At 34.0% G+C, this 24,765-nt stretch overlaps 1 protein-coding gene across 2 annotated transcripts; it reads left to right on the forward strand.

Annotated features, from left to right (window-relative positions):
• The first annotated feature begins 359 nt into the window (after positions 1-359).
• LOC108325830 (protein virilizer homolog) lies at positions 360-20,131 on the forward strand. 2 transcript variants are annotated; one of them, XM_017558911.2, is made up of 28 exons: positions 360-595; positions 838-926; positions 2,461-2,584; positions 3,198-3,854; positions 4,010-4,378; positions 4,468-4,572; positions 4,749-4,931; positions 5,139-5,280; positions 5,375-5,556; positions 5,693-5,778; positions 5,861-5,909; positions 6,480-6,546; positions 6,638-7,116; positions 7,190-7,289; positions 7,562-7,695; positions 12,582-12,649; positions 12,729-12,945; positions 13,128-13,343; positions 13,449-13,604; positions 13,695-13,748; positions 13,876-14,084; positions 14,166-14,235; positions 14,419-14,744; positions 16,425-16,608; positions 16,695-18,056; positions 18,193-18,963; positions 19,090-19,161; positions 19,780-20,131. In XM_017558911.2, exons 1-28 carry the CDS (start codon positions 521-523, stop codon positions 19,798-19,800), a joined length of 6,567 nt encoding a protein of 2,188 aa, XP_017414400.1. In that variant the 5' UTR covers positions 360-520; the 3' UTR covers positions 19,801-20,131. The 2 variants fall into 2 exon arrangements, with proteins under 2 accessions (XP_017414400.1, XP_017414401.1); XM_017558912.2 differs by having other exon boundaries at positions 6,647-7,116.
• The last annotated feature ends 4,634 nt before the right edge of the window (positions 20,132-24,765 follow it).

Genomic DNA, 24,765 nt, shown 5'->3' on the forward strand with positions numbered 1-24,765 from the left:
TAATAATTATTAAGTTAGAAAATGTTACTAAAATTTAGAATAAAATTATAAATTTTCCATAAAAATAATTATAAAACTAAATAATTTTTAATTGTTTTTATCATACACAATCAATAATAAAAAAGTGTATATAAAAAGTTAAAAAAATAGTGCAAATTTATTTTAATTGAAAAAATAATTATAAAAATGATAATTTTATTCATTAATGAATAGATGTGTAGCTAAGATCACATAGTTAAAGGTTAATTGGTTAGATTTGACATCCCATGATTTAGGAAAAAAGATGAAGAATAGCATTATTTGGAATTCACCCAAAATCGGAAAAATGAAAATAAAAATAAAAAAACTCAGAATTCCCTTTCCCTCTCTCCTTAAGCACTACTCTCTCTCGTCTTCAGAGGTCGGCCACGAGCGCGCAACCCATAAAACCAAATCTGCGTTGCACCCAGGAGAGAGGCACTCACATAAACCCTAGAATTTTAAATTTTCATGTGTCTTTCTTCTTGATCTCAATTGTCACATGGGTCGACCAGAGCCATGCGTTCTCTTCTCCCAAACCTTCGTTCATCCACACCTCGATGAGTACGTCGACGAGGTAACGTCATTTTTCGCTTCTCTCTATCTCTCAACGCGATTCTTTCTTTCAATCGCATTGCTAAGTGGGAAATTTTAAAGAACTCTTTTCGGTAAGCTTTAAGCGTGGTTGGTGTTGGCTACTCCTTACTTTCCTCATCATAGTTGTGTGTTATTAGCGACTGCGAACTTTGGAATGTGTTTTAGTGGGGTTTGGTGGATTTCTTATGGTTGGTTGTAGTAACCGAGAGTCCTTTCTTGCAGGTGATTTTCTCAGAGCCCATTGTTATCACCGCTTGTGAGTTTCTTGAACAGAGTGCGTCATCAGTTGCTCAAGCAGTGGCACTCATTGGGTATGTTATTTTTGTGTTGAGTTTTTGAAATTGGTTTGAAGTGATAGAAGGTTGGACTGAATAGTGGGGATTCTTTATTGCTTGGTGGCATTGAGAGTTGGTGGTTGCTCATGCTTGTTTTAGATGGCTACATTGTGTAATGTAATGTAGAAGAACACTTTATACCCTTCGGAATTGGTTGAAAGAGTTTCTAGGGATTTTATAATATGTTTAGTTGCGTGTCCAACCCATTTTTTTTTCTTTTATGTATGATACATTACTTTTTAAAGCTATCTGTACTAGTTTTCACATTAATTGTGAAAATTACGTGGGATTGGCTTCCCAAGCACCTACTTATTTGTGCTAATGAAAGAGGCTTATGACCTTACTAGATGTTTTTTAATCTTTTTGTGATAGGTCAATGGTGATTGGTGAAATGATTAAAATAATTTTCTTTTTTATTTATTTCTGTAAGCTTTATGGTTAAGCTTATGAAATACGCACACGTATGATAAGCTGAAAGTAAGTGCTGAATTAAGTTGTTTACTGGGTACACTCTGGCTTGGTGTTGCTCATGTTTAATTTGTCCTCAGGATTGTTTTGCATTTGTTTTTGGTTGGAAGTTTTTGCTATGTTTTATGGTGTCCAACCCATTTTTCGTGTGTATGATACATGAATTTTTAAATCTATTTGTACTAGCTTTCACATTAACGTGAAAATTTAGTGGGATGGGCTTCCAAGCACCTGCTTATTTGTTCCTATGGAAATGGCTCATCACCTTGTTGTAAGTTTTTTTTATTCTTATTCCAATATGTCTGATGGTGTCATGGTGATCGGTTAATAAATCAAAATAAGTTTTTTTTTTCTTTAGTTTTTTTCTGGAAGCGTCACAGTGAAGTGTATAGTATAAGCATGCGTGTTAAGCTGAATAAGAGGTGAATTAAGTTGTTTGCTGGATGCACTCTGACTTGGTGTTGCTCATGTTTAAATCGTTCTTAGGGTTATTTTGCATTTATGATAAGCTTATGATATCAGCATGTCTTTGATAAGCTAAAAAAAGTTGAGTTAAGTTGTTTACTTGGTGCACTCTGGCTTGGTGTTGCTCATGTTTCATTTAGGAATTTTTTGCATTTATGATTTTGGTTGGAAGTTTATACTATGTTTTGTTGTGTTGAACTCATTTTTCGTGTACATGATACATGAATTTTTGAAGCTATTTGCACTAGTTTTCACATTAAATGTGAAAATGGCGTATGACCTTGTTATAAGTTTTTTTAATCTTATTGCAATAGGTTTCATGGTGATTGCTAAAAGTTATTAAAATAAACTTTTTAGTTTATTTCTGTAAGCTTCATGGTAAGCTTATGATATATGCATAGATAAGCTTAAAATAAGTGTTGAATTAAGTTTTTTACTTGATGCACTCTGCCATTGTGTTGCTCATGTTTAATTGGGCCTTAGGATTCATGTTTACTAGATGCACTTTGCATTTGTGGTTTTGGATGACTTTTGAAGTTTTTATAATACTTTTGTTCATTGCTGGTGACATTTTCAGGGCGACTTCACCTCCATCATTTGCAATAGAAGTTTTTGTTCATTGTGAGGGAGAGACGAGGTTTAGAAGACTTTGTCAGCCCTTTCTCTATTCACAATCTTCATCAAATGTACTAGAAGTAGAGGTATTTATGAAATTTTAGACCATTTTCTAATCTGACTATTATTAAGTGTTTGGTTCCTTGTTACCCAAACTTGTTTTAATATTTATTTACTTCTATTCCGTTTGGATTTGTTCAAAGGTGTATCAATATTGTTGTATTTTTTTGTTTGATCCATTAATTGTATGGTGTAGATATTTAGCTTTTGTTTCTTTACAGATAGATGCAAAAGATGTATTTCATGAGAAGTAATTTGTATGTCAAACTCATAGTTAAGTAAATATTAATGCGTAAAAGATCTTTTGACATGATTTGATCTAATTTAATTTGTTTGGTGACTGATACTAGTGAAAAGGATATTATTGAAATTCTGAGTAGGTATGGTTCTTGTTTGCTTATCATATATGTTTTTATAAGAGTAATGTATACTATTAATTTACTAAAGATGTTTGGTGGATGCATTGTCCTCGTTGTTTCACTTTATTGCCTAAGGTTGTGTTCTGGTTGTTTATTTTGAAAGAATACTGTCTTATTTTGCTAATTTCCCAAGGGAGATTAAGAAAAATAATTATTTAAAAAAAAAATTTCTATCCAAAGATTTGTACCATTTTGGTGTTTACTCCTTTCTCTTTCTCAGGCTGTTGTTACAAGTCATATAGTTGTAAGGGGCAGCTATCGCAGTCTGAGTATGGTTATATATGGCAACACAGCAGAGGATCTGGGTCAGTTTAACATTGATATTGATGACAATGCATTGACTGATCTTGTTGATTCTACTGAGGGGAAGCTTGAAGACCTGCCACCTGCATTACACTCTACTAATTTTACAATTCGTGAATCACGTTCTTCTCTGAACGTGTTGTCTATTCCTGTTCCTGCAACAAATATTTCTCTTGAAGTCAATATTTTTCTACAGTTGATGCTAAAAATTTTGAAGTTTTCAGATCTTGGGGATGCTGGTCATAAAATTGTAAATACTGTAGTGTCTGCAATCTCTTCTTACATTTCCAGTGACATATGTGAATCAATCAGTGGGAGATATCAGATGTGGAAGAGATCTGAGAATTTGGAAGAGTTGCACAGTGCAATTAATGAGGCAAGAAAAGAGCTTCTTGAGGTTTATAAGGTTCTTCATGAGAAATCTAGGAGTGAATCTGCCGATTGTTCATCAGAGGGCAATTATCTTGAAATGGATGTTGAAATGTTGGATTCCAAAACGTTAGTGGATATGTTTAACCAGTACTTTCACTTCCAAATACACTCTTCATGTATAGGGGATCACTTCCTTTCTCAGGTAATATATTGTTTTTTTGTCAATTGTTCTGCTAGCATCATCCTATTTGTTGAGAAAGTTAGAATCTAATTACATTTCCCCCTATATTGCTTATTAGCTTGTGTTTTCTGTTCATCTTTCCCCCCTCGCTAATGTATCTGCTTGCTTAACTGCAGAGGGAGCATGCCTTTTTAGGATTGAGCATGTTTTATTTGCTATGTTCTGCTAGAGAGAGTTGTTTTCAGTTTGTTAGTAGTGGGGGAATGGAGCACCTGAGGGTGTTCTTTTCCAAGGATGGGCAAAATTCTACTACTGTTATGCTACTGCTTCTTGGTGTTATAGAGCGGGCTACTAGGTATTCAGTGGGATGTGAAGCCTTTTTAGGTTGGTGGCCTCGGGAAGATGAAAGTATTCCCTCTGGTATCAGTGAAGGCTACAGCCATTTGGTGAAATTGATATTGTCAAAACCTCGGCATGATGTTGCTTCTCTTGCAACCTATTTGCTTCATCGCTTACGGTTTTATGAAATTGTTTCTAGATATGAGGTATTTCTTTCAATGATTGTGCTTGACATAAATGTTTCTTTGCATTTCTGAACTCCATCTTTATCTTGTAATAATTTAATTTTTGCCAGTCAGCAGTTCTTTCTGTGCTGGAAAATGTCAGTACTGTTGGCAGGATTACAGATGCCACACTGAATATGCTCAGCTCAGCTGAAATTTTGCTCAGAAAGCTCCTGGTCAGTTTTAATTTGATCAATTATGGCTTTAGTAGTATTATAAAGTAGTAATATGCAGAATTTTATTTTATATTTCCCCACTATGTTTTTCTTTTCTTTTGACTTCTGACTTGTTTTTTGTAATTTTAACTTTAAAAAAGTTTATTGTTAATGTTTGTTAACAAGTACTAATGCAGAAATTGATAAATTCGCGTGGTCCAATTGAAGATCCTTCTCCCATAGCTTGTGCAAGCAGATCACTGATTACTGGTCAAACAGATGGATTGTTGTCATATAAAACAACTTCCAGCTTGATAAGCTCTTCAAGTTGTTGCTTTTCAGATTCAGATATTGATTCACATTTATTGGGGCTTTTGAAGGTACACTGTTTTGTCAAGACAAGTTCTTTTTTTTTTTTTGTTTTTTTTTTCCAGAAATGTTGCCTGCTGTTGTTTGAGATGCATCTTGTCTAACTTAAACATCATGTGTTTGCCTTAAGTAAAATCTACATTTTTGTCTGTATCTGTATATTAATAAAGGAAGATGGTATTGGAATGTGAGAGCTGGAGACTGTTTTTGTTTTGCAGGAGAGGGGTTTTCTTTCATTATCAACTGCATTGTTGTCATCATCTTTATTGCGTTCGGAGAGTGGCCATGTCTTGGAACTCTTCATGGATGTCACATCATCAGTTGAGGCTGTGATCCTGTCTTTCCTTTTTAGTCGTGCAGGTTGGTTACAAATAACACTCACATCAGTTTCATCAATTATTAGACAGATGTAAGTGAGATGTCGAGTAATTTGATTAACTCTCTACCGTTTTAGGCTTGATATTCCTTTTGCAGGATGCTGAACTTTCGAGTACACTAATACTTGCTCTTAGGGGTGGTCACCGAGGCAATAAGGAAAATTGTATTCCTCTTCAATATGCTTCCATTTTGATTTCAAAGGGTTTCTTTTGTAGTCCACTGGAGATAGGAATGATAATTGAGATGCATTTAAAAATGGTTAGTTGTGCAACAAAATTATAATTTCACGCCCACTGTTTGCTTTGTTACTGCTCTTTCTGCTGTTTTTTTCTCTGGAGTTTTAACTTTGTTTCTGGTTTGTATCTAATTGAGATGATTTCTGTGCTTGCTCTAGGCCAATGTCACTGACAGTCTGCTTTCATCGAATCCACAATCAGAAGAGTTCCTATGGATTGTCTGGGAACTCTCTATGCTTTCACGGTGCCAATTGCCTTATTTGAATTGAATCTTAAATATTCTTACACAGTTTAAGTTCTAAATTAAACTTGCGGATGATTTGTAGATCTGATTGTGGGCGCCAGGCATTATCTTCTTTGGGAAAATTTCCTGAGGTATGCACCTAAATAATTAGCTGCTATAATACTGCATAAGGAGGCTTATGCTATATGATTGTATTTGTATGGTCTGTTGGCTTACTCACTGGATGGCTGGATTATTAAGTGACATGCTCATATGTTAGTTGTGAATTTTCGGCAGAATTCTTCAATGTCTGAGGAGTTTGAGTGAACAACTTTATTAACACTTAGGTAGCTCTTATCACATTATAGATTATCTCAAATTTGACTGTAAAAACAATTAAAGAAGCAAGTTAGAGATAACTTGTGTTGATAAACTTCGCCAAAAAGCTTATTTAAATAAGCTAAAAGGTGCTTATAAGGGTAGAGGCCCACATAATATCTGTGGACGCTCTTACAAATACCTCCTAACATGTGTTGAAATTTTATTCTTTTGTCCATAATAAATTCAGTGCTAATCTGCAGTTACAGAAATTAGATGTAAATGCTACAAAGATAGTTTGGGTTCCAGAATGGTGTTTTTATTTGTGGTAGACATTTTAGTACGTAGTATATTGCTTATTTGTGGCTGGCTCTTTTATGGTATGATTCTTTTCTTTTCTGTAGGCTGTTTCCATCTTAATTGAAGCACTGAGTTCCATCAAGGAATCTGAATCTCTTGGGAAAAGCAGTGGTACTCAAGTCACTCTATCTCTTTCTTATACACAGACATGGTATTGACATGATTTCTTCTTTAGTGCTTGTTCTAACTCTACTATATTCAGGATCTTCAGCTGTAAATCTTACAATATTTCACTCAGCTGCTGAGATCATTGAAGCCATAGTTACAGATTCCACATCTTCTTCTTTGGGTTCATGGATTGGACATGCCATGGAACTACATAGGGCTTTGCATTTCTCTTCTCCGGGGTCCAACAGAAAAGATGCTCCCTCGCGGTTGTTAGAATGGATCGATGCCGGTGTAGTATACCACAAACATGGGGGAATTGGTCTCCTGCGTTATGCTGCTGTATTGGCTTCAGGAGGGGATGCCCAATTAACATCAACTAGCATCTTAGTTTCAGATCTGACTGATGTGGAAAATGTTGTTGGAGACCCTTCTAGTGGCTCTGATATTAATGTTATGGAGAATCTTGGAAAATTTATATCTGAAAAGTCCTTTGATGGTGTCACTCTTCGTGATTCTTCTCTGGCACAGTTGACAACAGCAATAAGGATTTTGTCTTTTATTTCTGAGAACCCAGTATGTAATAATCTATTTTGAATAATTCCATGTAAAATTATGTCCTTTCTTATGAAACTTTTAATCAATGCAGACTGTTGCTGCGACTCTCTATGATGAAGGTGCCGTAATAGTTATTTATGCCATTTTGGTGAACTGCAGATTCATGCTTGAGAGGTCCTCGAACAATTATGGTAAGTTTATTACAAATTTACAATGGGTTGCCTACCTTCTCTTAATAATATTTGATATGCAATATATATCAGATTAGTGAGTTGATGCTACGAACTGTTTTCAAGAAAATTTCTGTTTGACAGACATGTTATATTATTTAAATTTTTTCATAATCATACATTTAATTGTTAATTCTGGTATCTGGTTAGGGTAGGCTACTAAATTTATGCAATTAAATTAGATGGACTTCTCTTTAGGTTTGCAAAATGTAATGTTCCATATCTTTGAACAGATTACCTTGTAGATGAGGGTACAGAATGCAATACTACATCAGATTTACTTCTAGAGCGTAATCGTGAGCTGAACATAGTTGATCTTTTGGTTCCTTCATTGGTGCTACTTATTACATTACTACAGAAATTACAGGTGTGTCCTTAATAGAATATTGGTCTTTTTATGTGGTGGTTTCATTATATTGGAAAATTGGGAACAATCTACATCTGAAATGTGAACATACATCCTACTAACGAAGAAATAGTTTATAAAGAGTTTGAACAGTTTGTAGAGTTGGGATTGATTATTACATTTTGATTGGTAATTACATCTCAAACCTAAAAAAGTTGTACATTTATAGTTTTGTTTGGGTTTGCATTATGTCTGAGCCGAAAATGGTCACCCTTGCAGCTGATGGCCACTAACTGAGGCCCACTTCATCAAGCATGATATGATGTGTATCATTGAGCAAAGGATCTTTGGCCTTTCCTATTATGGAGATGTGCCCCTGCTATTGGGTGTTCTAGATAACTATGGAAACCAGTTAATAATCCTATTATGGAGATGTGCCACGCTATTGGGTGTGCTAGATAACTATGGAAACCAGTTAATAAAGGAGTCTCTATTAGTTCAGTTGGTTTGCTTTTAATTTTTCCTTTACTTGAAGTTTCTCTGAAATTTAATTTGAAGTCCCTATTAGAAAAAGATTGAGCATAACATAACTTTAAAAGCTAGCTGAATGGAAGAAAATTGCTCAAGTGTTATTTGGAGTATTTTGGCCTTAATCCTAGCTATTGAAGATCCCACATCAACTAATAAGGCTGGATTATAATACTTAAGTGGGGTACAGTCGTCATCTTACAAACCAATTTAGTAAAGATGAGTTAGATTTAAACTTACTTTCTAATGTCAAAACTGTGTTGTTCGGTATGCGTTTTAGGAAGTTTTTGTCTTATCCATGCTATAATTTTATTCTTTATTATAGGGGTATCTTGCTATTAATACTAAAATTATGTATTTAAACACAATCCCATAGTTATATGGATTTGTTTCCTTAGAATTATCTCTCTATGTTTCCTAAAGTAACCAGCAGGCACATGTATTTACAGGTCCAATGGCTTCATTATTGAAAGATAGAAGAAATATATTATTCTTTCTAAATTTGAATTGGTATCAAAGCCTATCAGTCTAGTTCTTTGGGGCCATCATACCACTGTTATCGGGCTCTTGTTAGACCATTCATAATTATCTAATCTCATACTTGTGATGTTCAGAAATCTCAAATCGACTAGTAATATATAAGTGGGATATAATTCTCATCTTACATTCCTGTTTTATGAGGTTGCGTTAGATATAAACCCACTTACTAAGACTAGCTTTTGTGGAACATTAACTCTTCTCTCATGCCTTGACTAGACATATATGTGTGGTCCAATGTTCATTTTGGGTATAGACTTCAATACCATATTAAAATTGGACCAGCCTAACTTCAACAACAAAACATGTGAGATTGGGTCTCGTTGGTTGCCATGAAACCCTTTTTAAAGGCTTAATTAAGTTTCAAGGCTCTGATAAATTTGAAAACTTTCAATTGAGTCCTATTAAATTTGTTTGGTCTATTGGATACTCAATAATTATATTTTTCTATTGAGTCCCTGCTGTTTACTTTTCTTTTGTTAATCGGATGATGTGAGTCTTAACTGAGTGACATGACTCTTATTTTGTTCTGTCATCTTATTTTGTTGTTGTCACATGTTATTTTATAATTTTATAATTTTGTTATTTTCTAATTTTATAATTTTATAATTCTGCACCAACTCTTTCCTCTTCACTGGCTTCAAATAAAATCCTCCTTAGTTCTTTATAAAAAAACAATCTCCGTGTTTTTCTACCTTTTCATGCTTCACATTAGCATTCACAACAAACACTTTCACTTCTTAGGTCTGACTTTAAGCAAAATTAGCTAGCTCACTACACTTCTCAAAAAGTGAAAGTGCTTGGCAAGTTTACCTCATGGGACCACTATCTCCACTATGTGATGTTGTTTCTGTGATTCTAAATCTGCAAGCCTCATTATCAGATGTCCTACACGACCTTTATGCACAACTCCAACTCCACCCCTGATTTGCAGTCTCTTAACTCAGGCAATAGTTGCTCCTTTAGGATGGTGTTAGATGGGTTAGTAAGTTCCTTGTTTTGAATAATCTATAATGTGGTGTTATGTTTTTATGTTATGTTTTTTGGAATAAAAATATAAAACAATGGTATATTTTAATATTGGTGTAACAAAAAACATATCATATCATTATTCAACATTTATATTTATTAACTTCATATTATTATAAAAATTTAAAAATTATAAAGTTATAAAATATAAAATTACATGTGGTGACAACTATGCAAGGTGATGTATAAGACCCACTTGACAGAAAAATTAAATTGTGGAGACTCAATTGAAAATTTAATTTTTTTGAGTACCCAATAGACCGTAAAAATTTAATAAGAACTTAATTGCAAGTTATCCAATTTATCAAGGATTTAAAACTTAACTAAGCCTTTTTTAAATGATGTAATATTTCCTGAGTATCGGTGATTTGTTACTCATGTGGGATTTGTTGCAAATTCTGAGGCACATAAAACGTGATAGCAATATTTTTGTGTGCTTGCTCAAATGTCTGTTAGGCTATATTGCTTCAAAAGCCAAACAAGTACTTAGTTTGGATTAGTTTTGAAATTGGTAATTAGAGGCTACTTTAGAGTTCTTGGAGAGAGGCTTTGAATCTTGGACAAGTAATGGAGAGGTGATTGGCAGGAAACAGGAAGGGATAGAGCTTCAACTTCAAGATTGACTAATTGACTAATGAGGATAAAGAAATTGGAAGATCTACTTGAAGGGTCAACTTCCACATGTAAAGAGGAGAAGAACCTGGTGAATCTTTTGGGTGAAAACAACATTAAAGGTGTTAGAAATGTTGGAAAGGGTGAAAGGAGGAGCAAGAGCTTGATGGATTGAAGTATGATTCAGGAATTGGGAGATTACCCTATTCCTGGTGATGCTTATGGTTGGATGAATGGGTCAATTAGGTTGAATTATATTTTGAACTCAAAGGAGTGACTGATTGGGGAAGGGTGTGGCATGGATGCTATTGATTTGCTAGAAGTTTAGTGCTACTATGGTTTCTTTATGAGATTTCACATTAACTATATGCAACCTTGGACTGATTTTGTCGATGCTGTTCCAATGGTGGGAGCATTACTTACAAAATCTATCCTGGACTGATTTTCTTGATGCTGTGATTGGAGGTTCCAGTCCTAGGCGATGCAAAACCTGTATAAATGGTGCTGGGTTGAAGCAAATCACCTATTTAGAAGTCTATGTGGAGCGGTACGTATTGCATGGACCCCTAATATGCATGAGGTCTTGAATGGGTTGAAGGAAGATGTAATGGCAGAATGAACTCACGCACAGATGACTCTTGGCTGAAGATATTGGATTATGTCCAAGGAATTAGATGGAAATTTAGATACATTCTTTTTCTCCTGTCTAAGATTTCTTTTTACCAATTGTTGCTGTCTAGCCTATAGATTTTAACTTCAGATTGTGGTAATTAGTTAGTCTTTCTGAATTGTTATCAATGCTTAATAATTAACAGGAAATACATTGTTCCTTTAAGAATCAGTGTTTTTTAAAAATGGCCACGGTTGCGGTGGCCAACTTTCTGTTGGCTGCAACAACATGGTGGTGACAAATCAGGTTTTTCATGGTGGCTCATAGTGACCCCGTTGTGCATGCCAAAGTGTAATTTGGGATGGTGATGGGGGAAATCTTGAACAATGAGACAATCATCTGCATATATAAAGAAGCTGCCTTAGGTCAATGGGACCTGACGCCAGGCTCTAGAAGCCCTAATTTTTTTCTCTTATATTTCTATGTTTGGAGTAATGCATATTGGGTCAGCCCAATAGCCTTTCTTTTTAAAGCAGAGGGTTGGGATAAACAACCCCACCCAAACCCAAACATCTACATCAGAAAATAAACGTAACACAGCCCACCTCATCCTTTAGCACCCCACCTGCAGCTCCTATGGTTCACACACTCCATGCCTGTGCAGCCTGCTCTGTTTCCAGTGCAGCTGTGCTGCTGTCCCAATACAATACTGTTGCTGTCACATCACTGCCTTCCTGCTGTCATCCTCCTGCTGCTGCAGCCACCTCTAGTTCCACTGCAACTGCTCTTTTATTTTTATTTTTCTTTCTATTTCCTCTTTGTTCAGTGCCTCCAACCGTGCTTAAATTCTTTTTCTTCTTCTTTTCCTCTCAATAATTATTCTTCTTTTCCTCTCAATAATTTTTCTTCTTTTCCACCTCTAGCTGAACAAGTTAGTTCAAGGAAATCCAATATATAATTAGAAATTTCGGACATTATCTTATATTTAGTTGTTATTTTAGGTCCATAACATGAATTTGGTGGTGATTCAATTTGATTTTATTGTTATTTGAGTTTGTGGATATGTTATTACTACTTATTTGGTTTTCTTTCAATAATTTTAGCATTACAATTATATTTCTGAAGTTTTAAATTAACTATATGCAGGTGTTGATTTTTTTTGTCCGCAATGGTTCTGTCATAACCAGTAATGGCTTTCAATATTTTTTCATAAATGATTGTTTTCGGTCACCAATATTTTCTGTTATCTATATCATAACACTGAAGAATTTACATTTTAACATCTTATGGTTTTTAACTAATGAGCACGAATGATGTGATTTGAGGAGTGTCCATAGGACTTCAGTGGTATATTATTTGTGTTATCTTTTGCCTAAGTTCAATCTTGGGTGCATGTGATGCTTTGGTTGGAGTTCCGTATATCTAATTTATTAATATTATTATTATATGTGATCTTCCTTTACCCTTCTCTGATCTTCAATTTCTTTTTGGTAAATTTTTTTTTAAAAAAAAGCTGACATTCTTCTATTAGAGTTACAGTACCTTGTGCAACACAAGGTAAAAAACTAAGATTGTTTTGGTTGCATTTTAGGAAGCAAAGGAGCAACACAGAAATACAAAATTAATGAATGCTCTTTTACGATTGCACAGGGAAATAAGGTATCTCTTAGTTCCTTTTTCTTTGCATCTTGTTAGAGAATCTTACTTCTTTACACTGATCAAATCCTGGTAATTGCAGTCCCAAGCTAGCTGCATGTGCAGCAGATTTAATATCTCCATATCCTGATTATGCTGTTGGTTATGGAGCAGTCTGTCATCTTATTGCATCAGCACTTGCTTTCTGGCCAGTGCATGGATGGAGTCCAGGTCTTTTTAACACCCTTCTTGCCAGTGTTCAGAGTTCTTCTCTGTTGACTCTAGGTCCAAAAGAAACTTGCAGTTTACTCTATCTTTTGGTATGTCCATTCCATTTGAAGTTTTACTATGCAAGGTTGCACTGTTGTTTTTTCATCAGATACTGTACATTGCTTGGTGCTTTTCCATTCTTAAATTTATGTTTTTATTTTTAGGCTGTGTACAATAAGATTACTGGATTGTTTGTATGATTAACTCCTCTGGTCTTGTTTTCTATGTCAAGAGTGATTTATTTCCTGAAGAAGATGTATGGCTTTGGACTAGTGGAATGCCCCTGTTAACTGCACGAAGAATGTTGGGTATTGGAACCATATTGGGGCCTCAGAAGGAGAGACATGTCAACTGGTATTTGGATTCTGGACACCTTGAGAAACTGGTTGGCCAGCTTGTGCCACATCTTGACAAAATTGCTGAGATTATAGAACATTATGCAATTTCTGTATGTAGTTTATTCCTAAATATGAACTTCCAAATTTCTAATACGGAGTAGGCATTATTGGTGGAGCTTGCATGAATGAGTTTTTGTTACTCTGATTTTTGGCAGGCATTAGGGGTCATTCAAGATCTTCTGCGGGTTTTCGTTATTCGAATCTCCTGCCACAATCCTAAGTATGCATCCATGCTTGTAAAACCGGTGTTGTCCTCAATTATTCATCATGTTTCGGAATCATCATCCCCATCAGATACTGATGCATACAAGGTAAGATTCCTGTCTGCCCCTAAAATTTGTATCTTGGATTTCTTTCTTTTTATTTTGACATTTTGAGGAATTTTGTTTCTTTATTTTCAGATTTTGAGGCTTCTTGATTTTCTTGTAAGCCTGTTGGAGCATCCACTTGGAAAGGTGATTTATCTGCTTTTCCGTTTATTCTTGTCTCTTTCTTTCAATATGATTATAATTATCGATGCAGTTTTATTAATTATTATTGATAGCAGTAATTTACATAAAGCTGATACACTTTCTCTGTCAGGCCCTATTGTTGAGGGAGGGCACTCTTCAGATGCTAACTAAACTATTGGATAGATGTTTTGTTATTATTGATGATGGAAAGCAGACTCCTGATAGAAGTTCTGCAAGATGCAGCTTTAATATTTATAGTTGGTGTCTCCCAATATTCAAATTTATCATGCTCCTTTTTCATTCTGAGACTTCTGAACATTACCCGCAAAGACATGACTTGTGAGCAGTTTACATTTTTCTAAATATTATGTTTTATTCAAGTTTTATAACTCAGTGATGATTTTTCTGGTGTTCTGGCAGTAAAAAATTTGAAAAAATGAGTGATGAAGATTGTGCCCTAATTTTACGATATATTTTGAAGAGTTGCCAGGTGACTCTCAATACCTTCTGTATATACTTGTAGATCTATTTAGATTTTTTGTTGACAGTCTTTACTTATCGTTGGGAAAAGAGGTGCCAAATATCAATTGTCTTACTAGTCACTGTATAGTTCTAAATTTAGTGTTTTTTTGGTTACTCTCCAGTTGCTAACTAAGAATTCTGTTGTTTCAAGGTCCTGCCTGTTGGAAAAGAGTTACTGGCTTGTCTTACAGCTTTCAAAGAATTAGCATCTTGTGGTGAAGGCCAAGTGGCATTTGGAGCTACTTATTTGGGTATCCACTCTCTTGCTTATGAACTCGATCCTCAGAAAGGTGATAGGAATGTGAATTATAGTGTCTCCAGTGTAGCTGAATGGAGAAAATGCCCCCCTTTACTCAGCTGTTGGATGAAGTTGTTGAAATCTATGGATGATACAAAGGAGGGTTTGTCAACTTATGCAATTGAGGCTGTCTATGCGTTATCTGTTGGGTCCATACAGTTTTGCATGAACGGAGATAGGTAAGCTTTCGTATTTTATATCTGGATTACTGCTGCTGATTAACCTGCACATGTGCTTATGATTAACATGATTTGAAAAAAATTCATTTATTCCTTGTCGCGTACTCAGATTCCCATGTAATTGCTTTGCTTTTAGATTTAAGACAATTTTTGTGGACATGATTCACGGAAGTAATAGTTGCTTATGCAAGAAATAATTTTTATTAAAACTGAGGGAGAATATTATATACAAAAGCAAAATAATTAATTGTATATTATATTATATTTTAATATCACACACACACACGATTAATGTTACTATTGTAAATTATATTGTGATGAAGTTATATCTATATCTTATATTATAATACAATAACTAATAATTTTATATTACTGTAGTCAATAAAAATGTGGAATTATTAAAAATATTAATAAAATATATTTTTACTAGCCATATATTTTATAGTAATAATAATTATAATAATAATAATTATTATTATTATTATTATTATTATCAATTACATAAAGTAATATTATTATTATCATATTTTATTTACAACCAGATTATTATTATCGTTGTTCATTAGCATAAATTTGGTGTGCATGCCTCTATATGTATGGTTTTTGTTATTATTCATTTAAACTGGAAAAGCGCATATTGTGAAACAATTCCTTTATCAAAATATGTGTATATAAGTATAAATGTGATTTTTTAACTTATTATGTAATTAAATGTTCTGTTATACTTATTAAGTTTTTATTTCACTATATAGATAAAATATTCTAAAATATATCTAAGGAAGAAAAATATAAGACAAACAATAACTTGAAATTTAAAGTGTAAAACTTTAAAATAACACTTTTCACATGTTAAGCTACTTTTGAAATGACTTTGAATCACGGGATTGTCCAACATGACTCTTGGTTAAATTATATAAAACAATTTTTGACCAATCATCCCTTCCATACCTATTAGGCTCCCGTCTCACATACTTTTCAGCTTCTTGATTGGATTGGACCCACTTCACACCAAAGTCTGGCCAAGCCCCTGGGTTCACCCACTTTTCAGCTTGCTTTTTTTTTCTGTTCTTTCTTTTTTCAGTTTCATGCCCTGCATGCCTCAATTTTCTGCTCTCGTTCTTTTCTCGCTTTTAGTAGTTATCTTTTTACTGTTTTTGTCATATTTTTCAAAACTCACTGAAGTGGTCATTTAATGTTTTCAGGGATTGGTACTATGTACAATTATTTGGGATTGATAACTATGTAAAATCCTAAAGGATAGTTAACGGATATTGCTTCAATATTTGGTCAGAGTCATGCTTTTGAAATATACGAATTACTGTATATTTATGGCATTAGTTCTCAATGTAACTAATTTAGACTATGCAATTGTTGGTTGTGGCAATATTGTTTCATTTTTAGTGAAAAGAAATCTTTTTGTAGGTGTATTTTCATATGTTCTTTAGAAGCAACAATTTGAAATTCGACTTTATATTATTTATATACGTGAAGAAGTGCAACAAACAAATTATATTACATCAAGTAGATATCTGAAATCTTATTTTATACGTTGATATCCCAAGTTTCTTAGAGCATTGAAAAGGAGGGTTTGATGTATATGAAAATTTCTGCGTACTTAGTCTCGCTGTTATTATTTTTGGTCCTATGGCAGGATAACTTAAAGTTTCTTTTGTTGCTTAGTTTGAATTCCGACAGAGTGGTTGCGTTGAAGTATCTCTTTGGGATTTTGGATGATATGACAAGATCAGTTGGTTTTCCTGAGGAAAATATAAATTACATACTACAATTTAGTGCTCTGTTAAGTTCCAAAGCTGCTATGGATGACTGTTTGGTTACCTCTTACTCACAAATCCCATTGCATCAGGTTTCTAGCCATTTGAATCTAGCCTCTTCTTTAGTAGTTTTTACCTGTATTACTCTGTAACTTCTTCTGCTCATTTTTTATGTAAGGTTTCCGAGTCTGTTAAGTCACTGTCATTAGTATTGGAAAGTCCTGCTGGTTCCATGAAGTTTGAGGATGCTGTTTTACCTCAATATGAAGTTCTAGTTTTTTCAAATACGAATCAGTTGCTTGAAAACAGTGTTGAAAAGATTGATGATCATCTTTATGTTGGAGGACTTGGGGAAAAATTCCTTTGGGAATGTCCAGAAGTATTACCTGATAGATTGACGCAAACAAATCTTGCTGCCAAGAGGAAGCTTCCATCAATGGATGGTGCGGTTAGGCGAGCTAGAGGAGAAAGTTTTCAGGGTGATATCTCCTCACAAAATGCTTTTTCACGGGGTGCAGCACAGTCTACTGTTTCTTCTGGTACTACACGAAGGGATGCTTTCCGACATCGCAAACCAAATACCAGCAGACCACCATCTATGCATGTGGATGATTATGTTGCAAGAGAGAGAATTGTTGAAGGGGTTACTAATGTAATATCAGTTCCACGAGCAGGATCTACTGGTGGGAGACCTCCATCCATTCATGTTGATGAATTTATGGCAAGACAGAGGGAACGGCAGAACCCTTCAGCAACTGTTGTGGGAGAGGCTGTGGGACACCTTAAAAATGCTTCTCCTGTGAAACCTGCAGATATGGAGAAGTTAAACAAATCTAAGCAATTGAAAACGGATCTTGATGATGATCTTCAAGGAATTGATATAGTTTTTGATGGAGAGGAGTCTGACCCTGATGACAAGTTGCTATTCCCTCAGCTGGATGATAACTTACAGCAGCCAGCCCCAGTTATTGTTGAGCAAAGTTCTCCTCATTCAATTGTTGAAGAGACAGGAAGTGATGTTGTTGATAGTGGTCAGTTTTCACAGGTGGGTACTCCATTGCGATCTAACATCGATGAAAATGCCCAAAGTGAATTTTCTTCGAAGATCTCTGGTTCACGTCCTGATATGTCATTAACTCGTGAATCAAGTGTCTCTTCGGACAGGAAGTATGTTGAGCAGCCTGATGACTTGAAAAATGTTCAACTTAAGCCTTCTGGTAGATATGATTCTACAGCATCAAATACTTCATTTCCTATGTCTCTTTATAATAATCCATCCTCGTCTATGCAAATACCAGCTGATTCAAGAATGGTTTCCCAAAATTACTTATTAAAGAACAGTCCTCAACACGGTGGTATTGCTACTGGTTCTCAAGGACTGTACGACCAAAGGTTCTTGCCCAACCAACCTCCTTTACCACCGATGCCACCTCCACCGACAGTCTCACCTATAATATCTCATGCTACCGATTCTGTTCCCAGTCAGTCAACTTCATTTGTTAATTCTCAAGCAGGCACACAACGTCCAGTGGCATTCCAAGTGAGAAACTTTTCCTCCATGTTCTTGTTAGTTATTTCCTCCTTTTTTGGTTACTGCTACATTCGTATGAATCTTTTTCTCTTGCCTTCAGTTTTCTCCTGGATAAGCTTACGACATTTATAATTTTTCCGTGCAGGTTCAATTGGACTATCCATCTCCCTTCAACAATGGTTCAACAGCAACAGCATTAGCATCTTCTATTCCCATGCCAGATTCAAAATACTCCAGGACATCTGTGTCTTCTCCTGGTGGACCTAATAGAGTTGCTCCTCCCCTTCCTCCGACACCACCTCCTTTCATATCTAGTCAGTATAATTTATCATCTATTAAAACTTCTGGCTCCCAACCTTCTATGTATAATCAGACAAGTATGGGGACCACCGAACTTTCCCAGGCTTCCATTGCATCTTCAGGAGTCAGATTGTCATCATACCCTAATCCTCCGATGGGGTTTAGTAGGCCAGCTTCCATGCCATTGACTATGTTTGGAAATGCGCCCAATCAGCAACAGACTGAGAGCCAGCCAAATATCTTACAAAATGTTTCTGTTCCTCCAGCTTCATATCAGTCAATGCACTCAGTTACTCAGTTGCAGCCATTGCAGCCACCCCAGCTTACACGTCCACCACAACCACCTCAGCTTAGGCCACCTGTTCAAGCTTTACAGCAGTTGGAGCAAGCGGTGGCTGTGCAAAGCAATGTTCAAGTGCATCAAATGAATATGCTGCAGCAGTCTCATGTTCCTTCAATGCAGACATATTACCAAACCCAGCAGCAACAGTTTTCACACGAGCAGCTGCAGCCCCATGTTGAATACACTCAACAGCCTGGGGATGGTCAATCACAGCAGCAACCAGATGCAGGAATGTCATTACACGAGTATTTTAAGTCTCCGGAGGCAATCCAGGTATCTTTCAATTGTAATGGCATTAATAGGAGGCTACATAGCATGCTTAATTTCTGTTTTAACCAAACGTACAATTTGGTTTTGCGCTGTTTTAAATCTTATCATTTTACTCTTCTGACATGGCAGTCTTTATTGAGAGATCGGGACAAACTTTGCCAACTTTTGGAGCAGCATCCAAAATTAATGCAGATGCTTCAGGTTGTTTTTTAAGGATCTATTTATTTCACAGGTCTTGTGGTTGTTTACTAACAGAGTGTGGTTGTTTACTAATGGTTTTCTTTTATCGCTGTTGATTATCTTAGAAAATGAGTTTAAATCCAACCATACAAATTTGGTTATTAAAGCGGGGACTGTTTCTCTAGCCAGTGTGGGACTTGGGGTTTTTCATACACACCCCTTCATTCTAACATTATTGATTTTGGAATGGTATAACCTAGCCAGTGTATTAACAGATCTGGGATGGAATTTGATATCATCTTTTATAAAATGGGTTTAGTTTAACTTAGTTTTACAAAATTGGGTTTTAAGGTGAGGATTACTCCCCCATTTAACCGATTTTTTAACACTATCTCTAGTTTATTTTCCACACGGGGTTATTCTTGGTGTAGTTGTGCGTATTTGGTGGGTTAAGGTCTGATAGTTATGTAAAGCTATTTCACTTCCTAGGATTCGTCGTATTTAATAATAAAATAATTTGGCATAACTTAGATCTTTATAAATTCCTTTCACAAAGAACGCAATGGTTTATTTATTATGTTATTTGTTTATTTCATGTTCTCAAGCTGTGGTTTACAATGGTTTCTTGGTTTCATTCAGGACAAATTGGGCCAACTATAGCCCGCATTGATGGCCGAGTAGAACTGTAGAAGCATGACTTACCAAATATATGTCTGTAAATGTACATTCGTTATCCAAGTGACGAGTTGCGCTGAAGCTTATGCCTCAGGCACTGAAATTTTGTTAATATGTACTTGTATGGATTTGTTTTTTAATTCATTTAAATGAGCACATTATCAATTCCCAATTAAATGGTTGGAATGTGGCTCATGGTGAGCTAAGGAGATGCTTACATATACATTGATGTATTATCATGCCATATGTTGTATGTAATGTACAGGTCTTCTCTTCGGTGAGTAAATAAGATTAAGATGATGACTAACATGTACTATTAATAGTTTTACTTAAGCTTCAAAATCTAGGTTAATACTTACATTGATTTCCCATAGGAATTAACATTTATTATACTGTAATTTGAGTTTTTTGATATAAATTTTGCTTCAGCTAGTTAACTCCAACAACCTTACTCATCGTATAGTCTAATGTGTTTTTTCTATCTTCATACATCATTTGAACTCAAAAATGGCATCAACTTTTTGTGTTGTTTTGAGATCAATAACTGTATTTTTTCTATCTAATGTATTTTTTCTATCATCATACACCATTTGAATTACAATATGAAAATTGAAATCGAGACGAGAAAATCATCAATAACTGAAATTATATTAGAGTTTGACTATATTTATTTAGATTTATGCAAGTAATATTATTTTATAGAAATAAGTGTAACTTATACTTTGGTGTTTTTTGAAAGATTATTAGTACTCATTTTTTAGAGCAACTTAATTTGAGCTTATATTATAAGACTAATTTTTTCTTTAATTTTCTAGTTAAAATATACTTTTAGTAGGTAACTTGTAAACGAATAATTTGACTACTAATGGATTTTTTTTAAATAGAACAAATATCGAGAAACATTTTCATTCTCAAACACCTTTTGTTTGAATACATTTTAATATGAAACACTAAATTGTTAAAAGCTAAATTCTTCATTTGAATGTTGGTTGATTTAAGTAAAACATTCACTGTAGCAACACTAATTTTTCTCTAATCATTTATCATTTTGAATTTTATTAATCTCATTTAAATGTATGCATTTGAAATTTTATATTTTAAGTCATAAAATGCTATTTAAAATTTCGCGTTTTTTAATCTAAAAATCCTTAACATTATACTGGTTTAGGTATATGTGTTTTTGGTTACTATCACTCGACTCTTACTTGGACACTTTCTCTTGTGTGGCTTGAGAATGAATTAATCTTCCAATGCTAAGTTGCAACAAATCACTTTTTTTTTTATCTTCTTCAAATCCACACATAATTATTGATATATGGTTTTTCCTTTTAAAATATTAATACATGTTTTATTTAATAGTTTTTCTGTACATGAAAAAAATTTATTGGGAAAGATTTTTCTATTCAATTCCTTTGAAATGATAATAAGTTTCTAGCTGTTCGTGTCATCCTGTGATTTTTTTTATCATTATTAAACATATTTTGTGGTAATTAAAATATCATTTTCTAAATTTTCAACATATTTGAGAACTTTACATTCTTACGTGGAAAATGCTTCTTGGAAGCCGTTGTTCACTGTCTGACTAAGCATTTCTCGTCCGTGGGAGAAGTTTAATAAAAAAATAAAAACAAGTAAATCATTTAACATTTTTTTTTATAAAAATAGTATTTTGGGAAAATTGATGAAAATCTTGAGTTACATGATCCGAGAAGTCCATGATCCAAGACATAAGAGTCAACTATAAATTCATTCTATCATGAAAGAGACATTCTTTGTTCAGAAAATGGTAATATACTTAGCTTCCATGTGCCTCTTTTTTGCATAAGCTAGATCTCCGAGAACATAATTTATGTATAAAACACAAGTGCCATAACTATTTCAAGGATTATAATTATGATCTTACAACTTCTTTTTATTTTATTTTATTTCTTGTGGTTATTTTTATGGTTTATTAAATAAAATTGTTTGTAATACTTATCTTTGTATTATCTTTCTTTGTAATTGGATGCTATAGATTATAATATTTCCAATTATGAAATTTTAAGTTTATTACTTTTAGTCATACTAATCCTACAAATTCTATACTTCTTTCATCATATTACTTTCATCATAAATTGAGCTTTACAAAAAAGAAATTTAAGTGTTTTAGATCAAACTCAGAAATGAAATATGGTAAATATTTTATTTTAGTAACTATTTTTTCATTTTAAATATCGACTCATCTTTTTTTTCTTTCCATATACCATACATAACTACCTATATTGTTGTTGCATTTATTATTAAGTCCTAGGTGATGTTGTCTGTTCTTTAGAATGACATGGTAGGCAGATGTATATACCAACCTCTTTGAAACATAAGTTCTATACTTTTAATAATGATTTCACATTACCTTTTTCAAAATGTAAAAAGTGTTCTTGTGTGCTCTTTAGTACAAGTATGTATCAATCCATTTGCAATATGGTCTAAGGGAAGAATTTTTAGGAATTTCTTAGGATTATTGAATTCAAATTTAACTAATCTCGTGTCTCTTTTTGTCATATGGACTTTGACTCTAGTCCTCCATTAATTGTTCTTTTTAATTTATATGACATTTTGGATTCCTTTGAGAGTTACAAGCTCTAATAGGATAATTAAAAAAAAATATATTTACAACATAAGTTTCATATTCTAAAAGTAATCTCACACTTAAGGAATAAGTGATTAGTTTTTTCCTCTCTCAAACACATTGTATTAGCCAATTGTTTTCATCTGTGAAAGTATTTTGTTGGTTGCAGTTTTCCTAGGATTAGCCTCCATATGAAGTGAACAACTTTCATACTTGATATAAACACGTGAAGAAATAAAATTCCTCCCCATTAGATTGTCTTAAAACAAAGGTTGAATTGATAAGAAAAACTTTCCTGAAATCTCCCATTTTTGTAACCATCTATTGTCTCCATATTGTTTTAATAACCTAAAGTTGATCTTCTCCATAAGTCCACATGCATCAATTTAAAAAAAAAAAAACCATAGAAGATAGAAGAATACTTCAAATTCAGCAAACAATATACTTATTTTGAAACTTTAGTATTGTGACTAAGATAATAGGTCAGATTACTGTCAAAATACAGTAATCGGTTTATTTTGTTAATTAGGTTTTTATTTTTTGTTTTCCCCTTTCTTTCCAAGAACCTTATAAATAAGGTTTCCCTCTTTCCCTTCCAGTTGTAACAGAACATACAAAATCATATTTAAGCACTGTAAACGTTGAGTTTCATTTTCTTACCTCCGTTTCTCTGCTTCTGCTTCGATCTTCTCTCTCTGTCATACGCCTCTGCTTGCTTCCTCTCGTGAGCTCTTTCTCTCTCTCAAAGAATGAGAAGCTTCTCGAGGGTTTTACTTTTTGAAGGGTACCATTCCTAAAATGGTATCAGAGCAGGTTTAATACCTACTATGCTTCTGCTGTGCCAGAATCTTTTCCTTCTGTTTTCTTGCTTCATTTCTTGGCCCTTTCTTGCTTCTTGCCATGATGGATCAATCCTTCCAGTCCTTTCTATCTACATCCTGGGGAGAATCCAGGACTTACTCTCATCTCTCAAGTCCTAAGTGAAACTAATTACTCTTCTTGGAGCATAAGCATGAGAAGAGCTCTTCTTTCCAAAAACAAGATCAAGTTCATTGATAGGTCGATCAAGAAACCTCAAAAAGAAGTGAGACTTTATTTGATTCATGGGAAAGATGCAACATGATGGTTCTTTCCTGAATTATAAAGACACTTTCTCCACAGATTGCAGAAAGTGTGATATATGTTGAAGATGCCAAAGAGTTATGGGATGAATTGAAGGAAAGATTCTCTAAAGGTGACTACTTTAAAATTTCTAATTTACTTCAAGACATTTATTTAATCAAACATGGAGAAAGAAGTGTTAGCCAATTTTTCACAGATTTAAAGATTCTTTGGAAAGAATTGGAATCTCTTAGACCCATATCTAGTTGTACGTGTGACATCCCTTGTAATTGTGAGCTCTCAAAGATTTCTCTTAAATACAAAGAAATAGAACATGTTATATGTTTCTTAAAAGGGCTGAATGATACCTATAATAGTGTGAGAACTCAAATCCTCTTGATGGATCCCCTCCCCAACATCAATCGTGTTTTCTCACTCATCATACAACAAGAAAGACAAGATATTGACACTGTCAACCAAACTGCTGAAACCAAAGTTCTAACTAATGTTGCTGACAAAAACAACAATTGGAGAACTAACCAGACTTGGAAAAACAAAGGACGTGGTGTTGGATCACGTGGCCAAGGAAGAAGAAGAGAAAGAAATCCTAACTATGGAAAACAGTGTTCCTACTGTCACAAAATGAATTATAATGTGGATGAGTGTTATTCCAAGTGTCAACACCCAATTTCGTCCGGGTAAGTAAATAAATAAAAATGAAAAAAATAAGAGAACAATAAATAATGGTGGGTAAAAAGGATAATAACTATAATATAAGACACAATTATTTTGAAATGTTAGTTTAATATAGTAATAATTTGAATCAATATTATGCTAATAATTATAAACAATAATTAAAATAATATATTAATATAATTTGCTGCGTCAGTTGCTTTTAAAGAGGAAAATATGAATTTAAAAATGGACAAACTTTCTGACAATAATTATAATTAATGTCTTGAATATTATTTGAGTTCTTTTTCTTGGAGCCAAGACATTTTCTTTCCCTATTTTGTTTGTTGCCAATTAATTCACCATTAAGGGCAATATTACCATAATATTACAATGTGTGTATATAAATACGCACCCTGTCATGAAAAAGGGGAGGAGAAAAAAAAAGATGGAGAGAGACACTATGAAATAATAGAGATAGAAAAAGTACGGGAGAGTATAAAGAAAAGTAAGTTCTCACGCTAAAGGGACTCTGTCAACAGAAACTATCAAGGAAGAACTAGAGGAGTATT

Source organism: Vigna angularis, chromosome 3, assembly GCF_016808095.1.
Source record: "Vigna angularis cultivar LongXiaoDou No.4 chromosome 3, ASM1680809v1, whole genome shotgun sequence".
NCBI classification, from domain to species: Eukaryota; Viridiplantae; Streptophyta; class Magnoliopsida; order Fabales; family Fabaceae; genus Vigna; species Vigna angularis.

Excerpts from the sequence above, each read along its gene's own strand:
- LOC108325830 (XM_017558911.2), top strand. The coding sequence starts at position 521 with ATGGGTCGACCAGAGCCATGCGTTCTCTTCTCCCAAACCTTCGTTCAT. Across the intron at positions 2,585-3,197 it reads CAAATGTACTAGAAGTAGAG|GCTGTTGTTACAAGTCATAT; the intron begins GTATTTATGAAA and ends TCTCTTTCTCAG. Across the intron at positions 16,609-16,694 it reads CACAAATCCCATTGCATCAG|GTTTCCGAGTCTGTTAAGTC; the intron begins GTTTCTAGCCAT and ends TTTTTATGTAAG.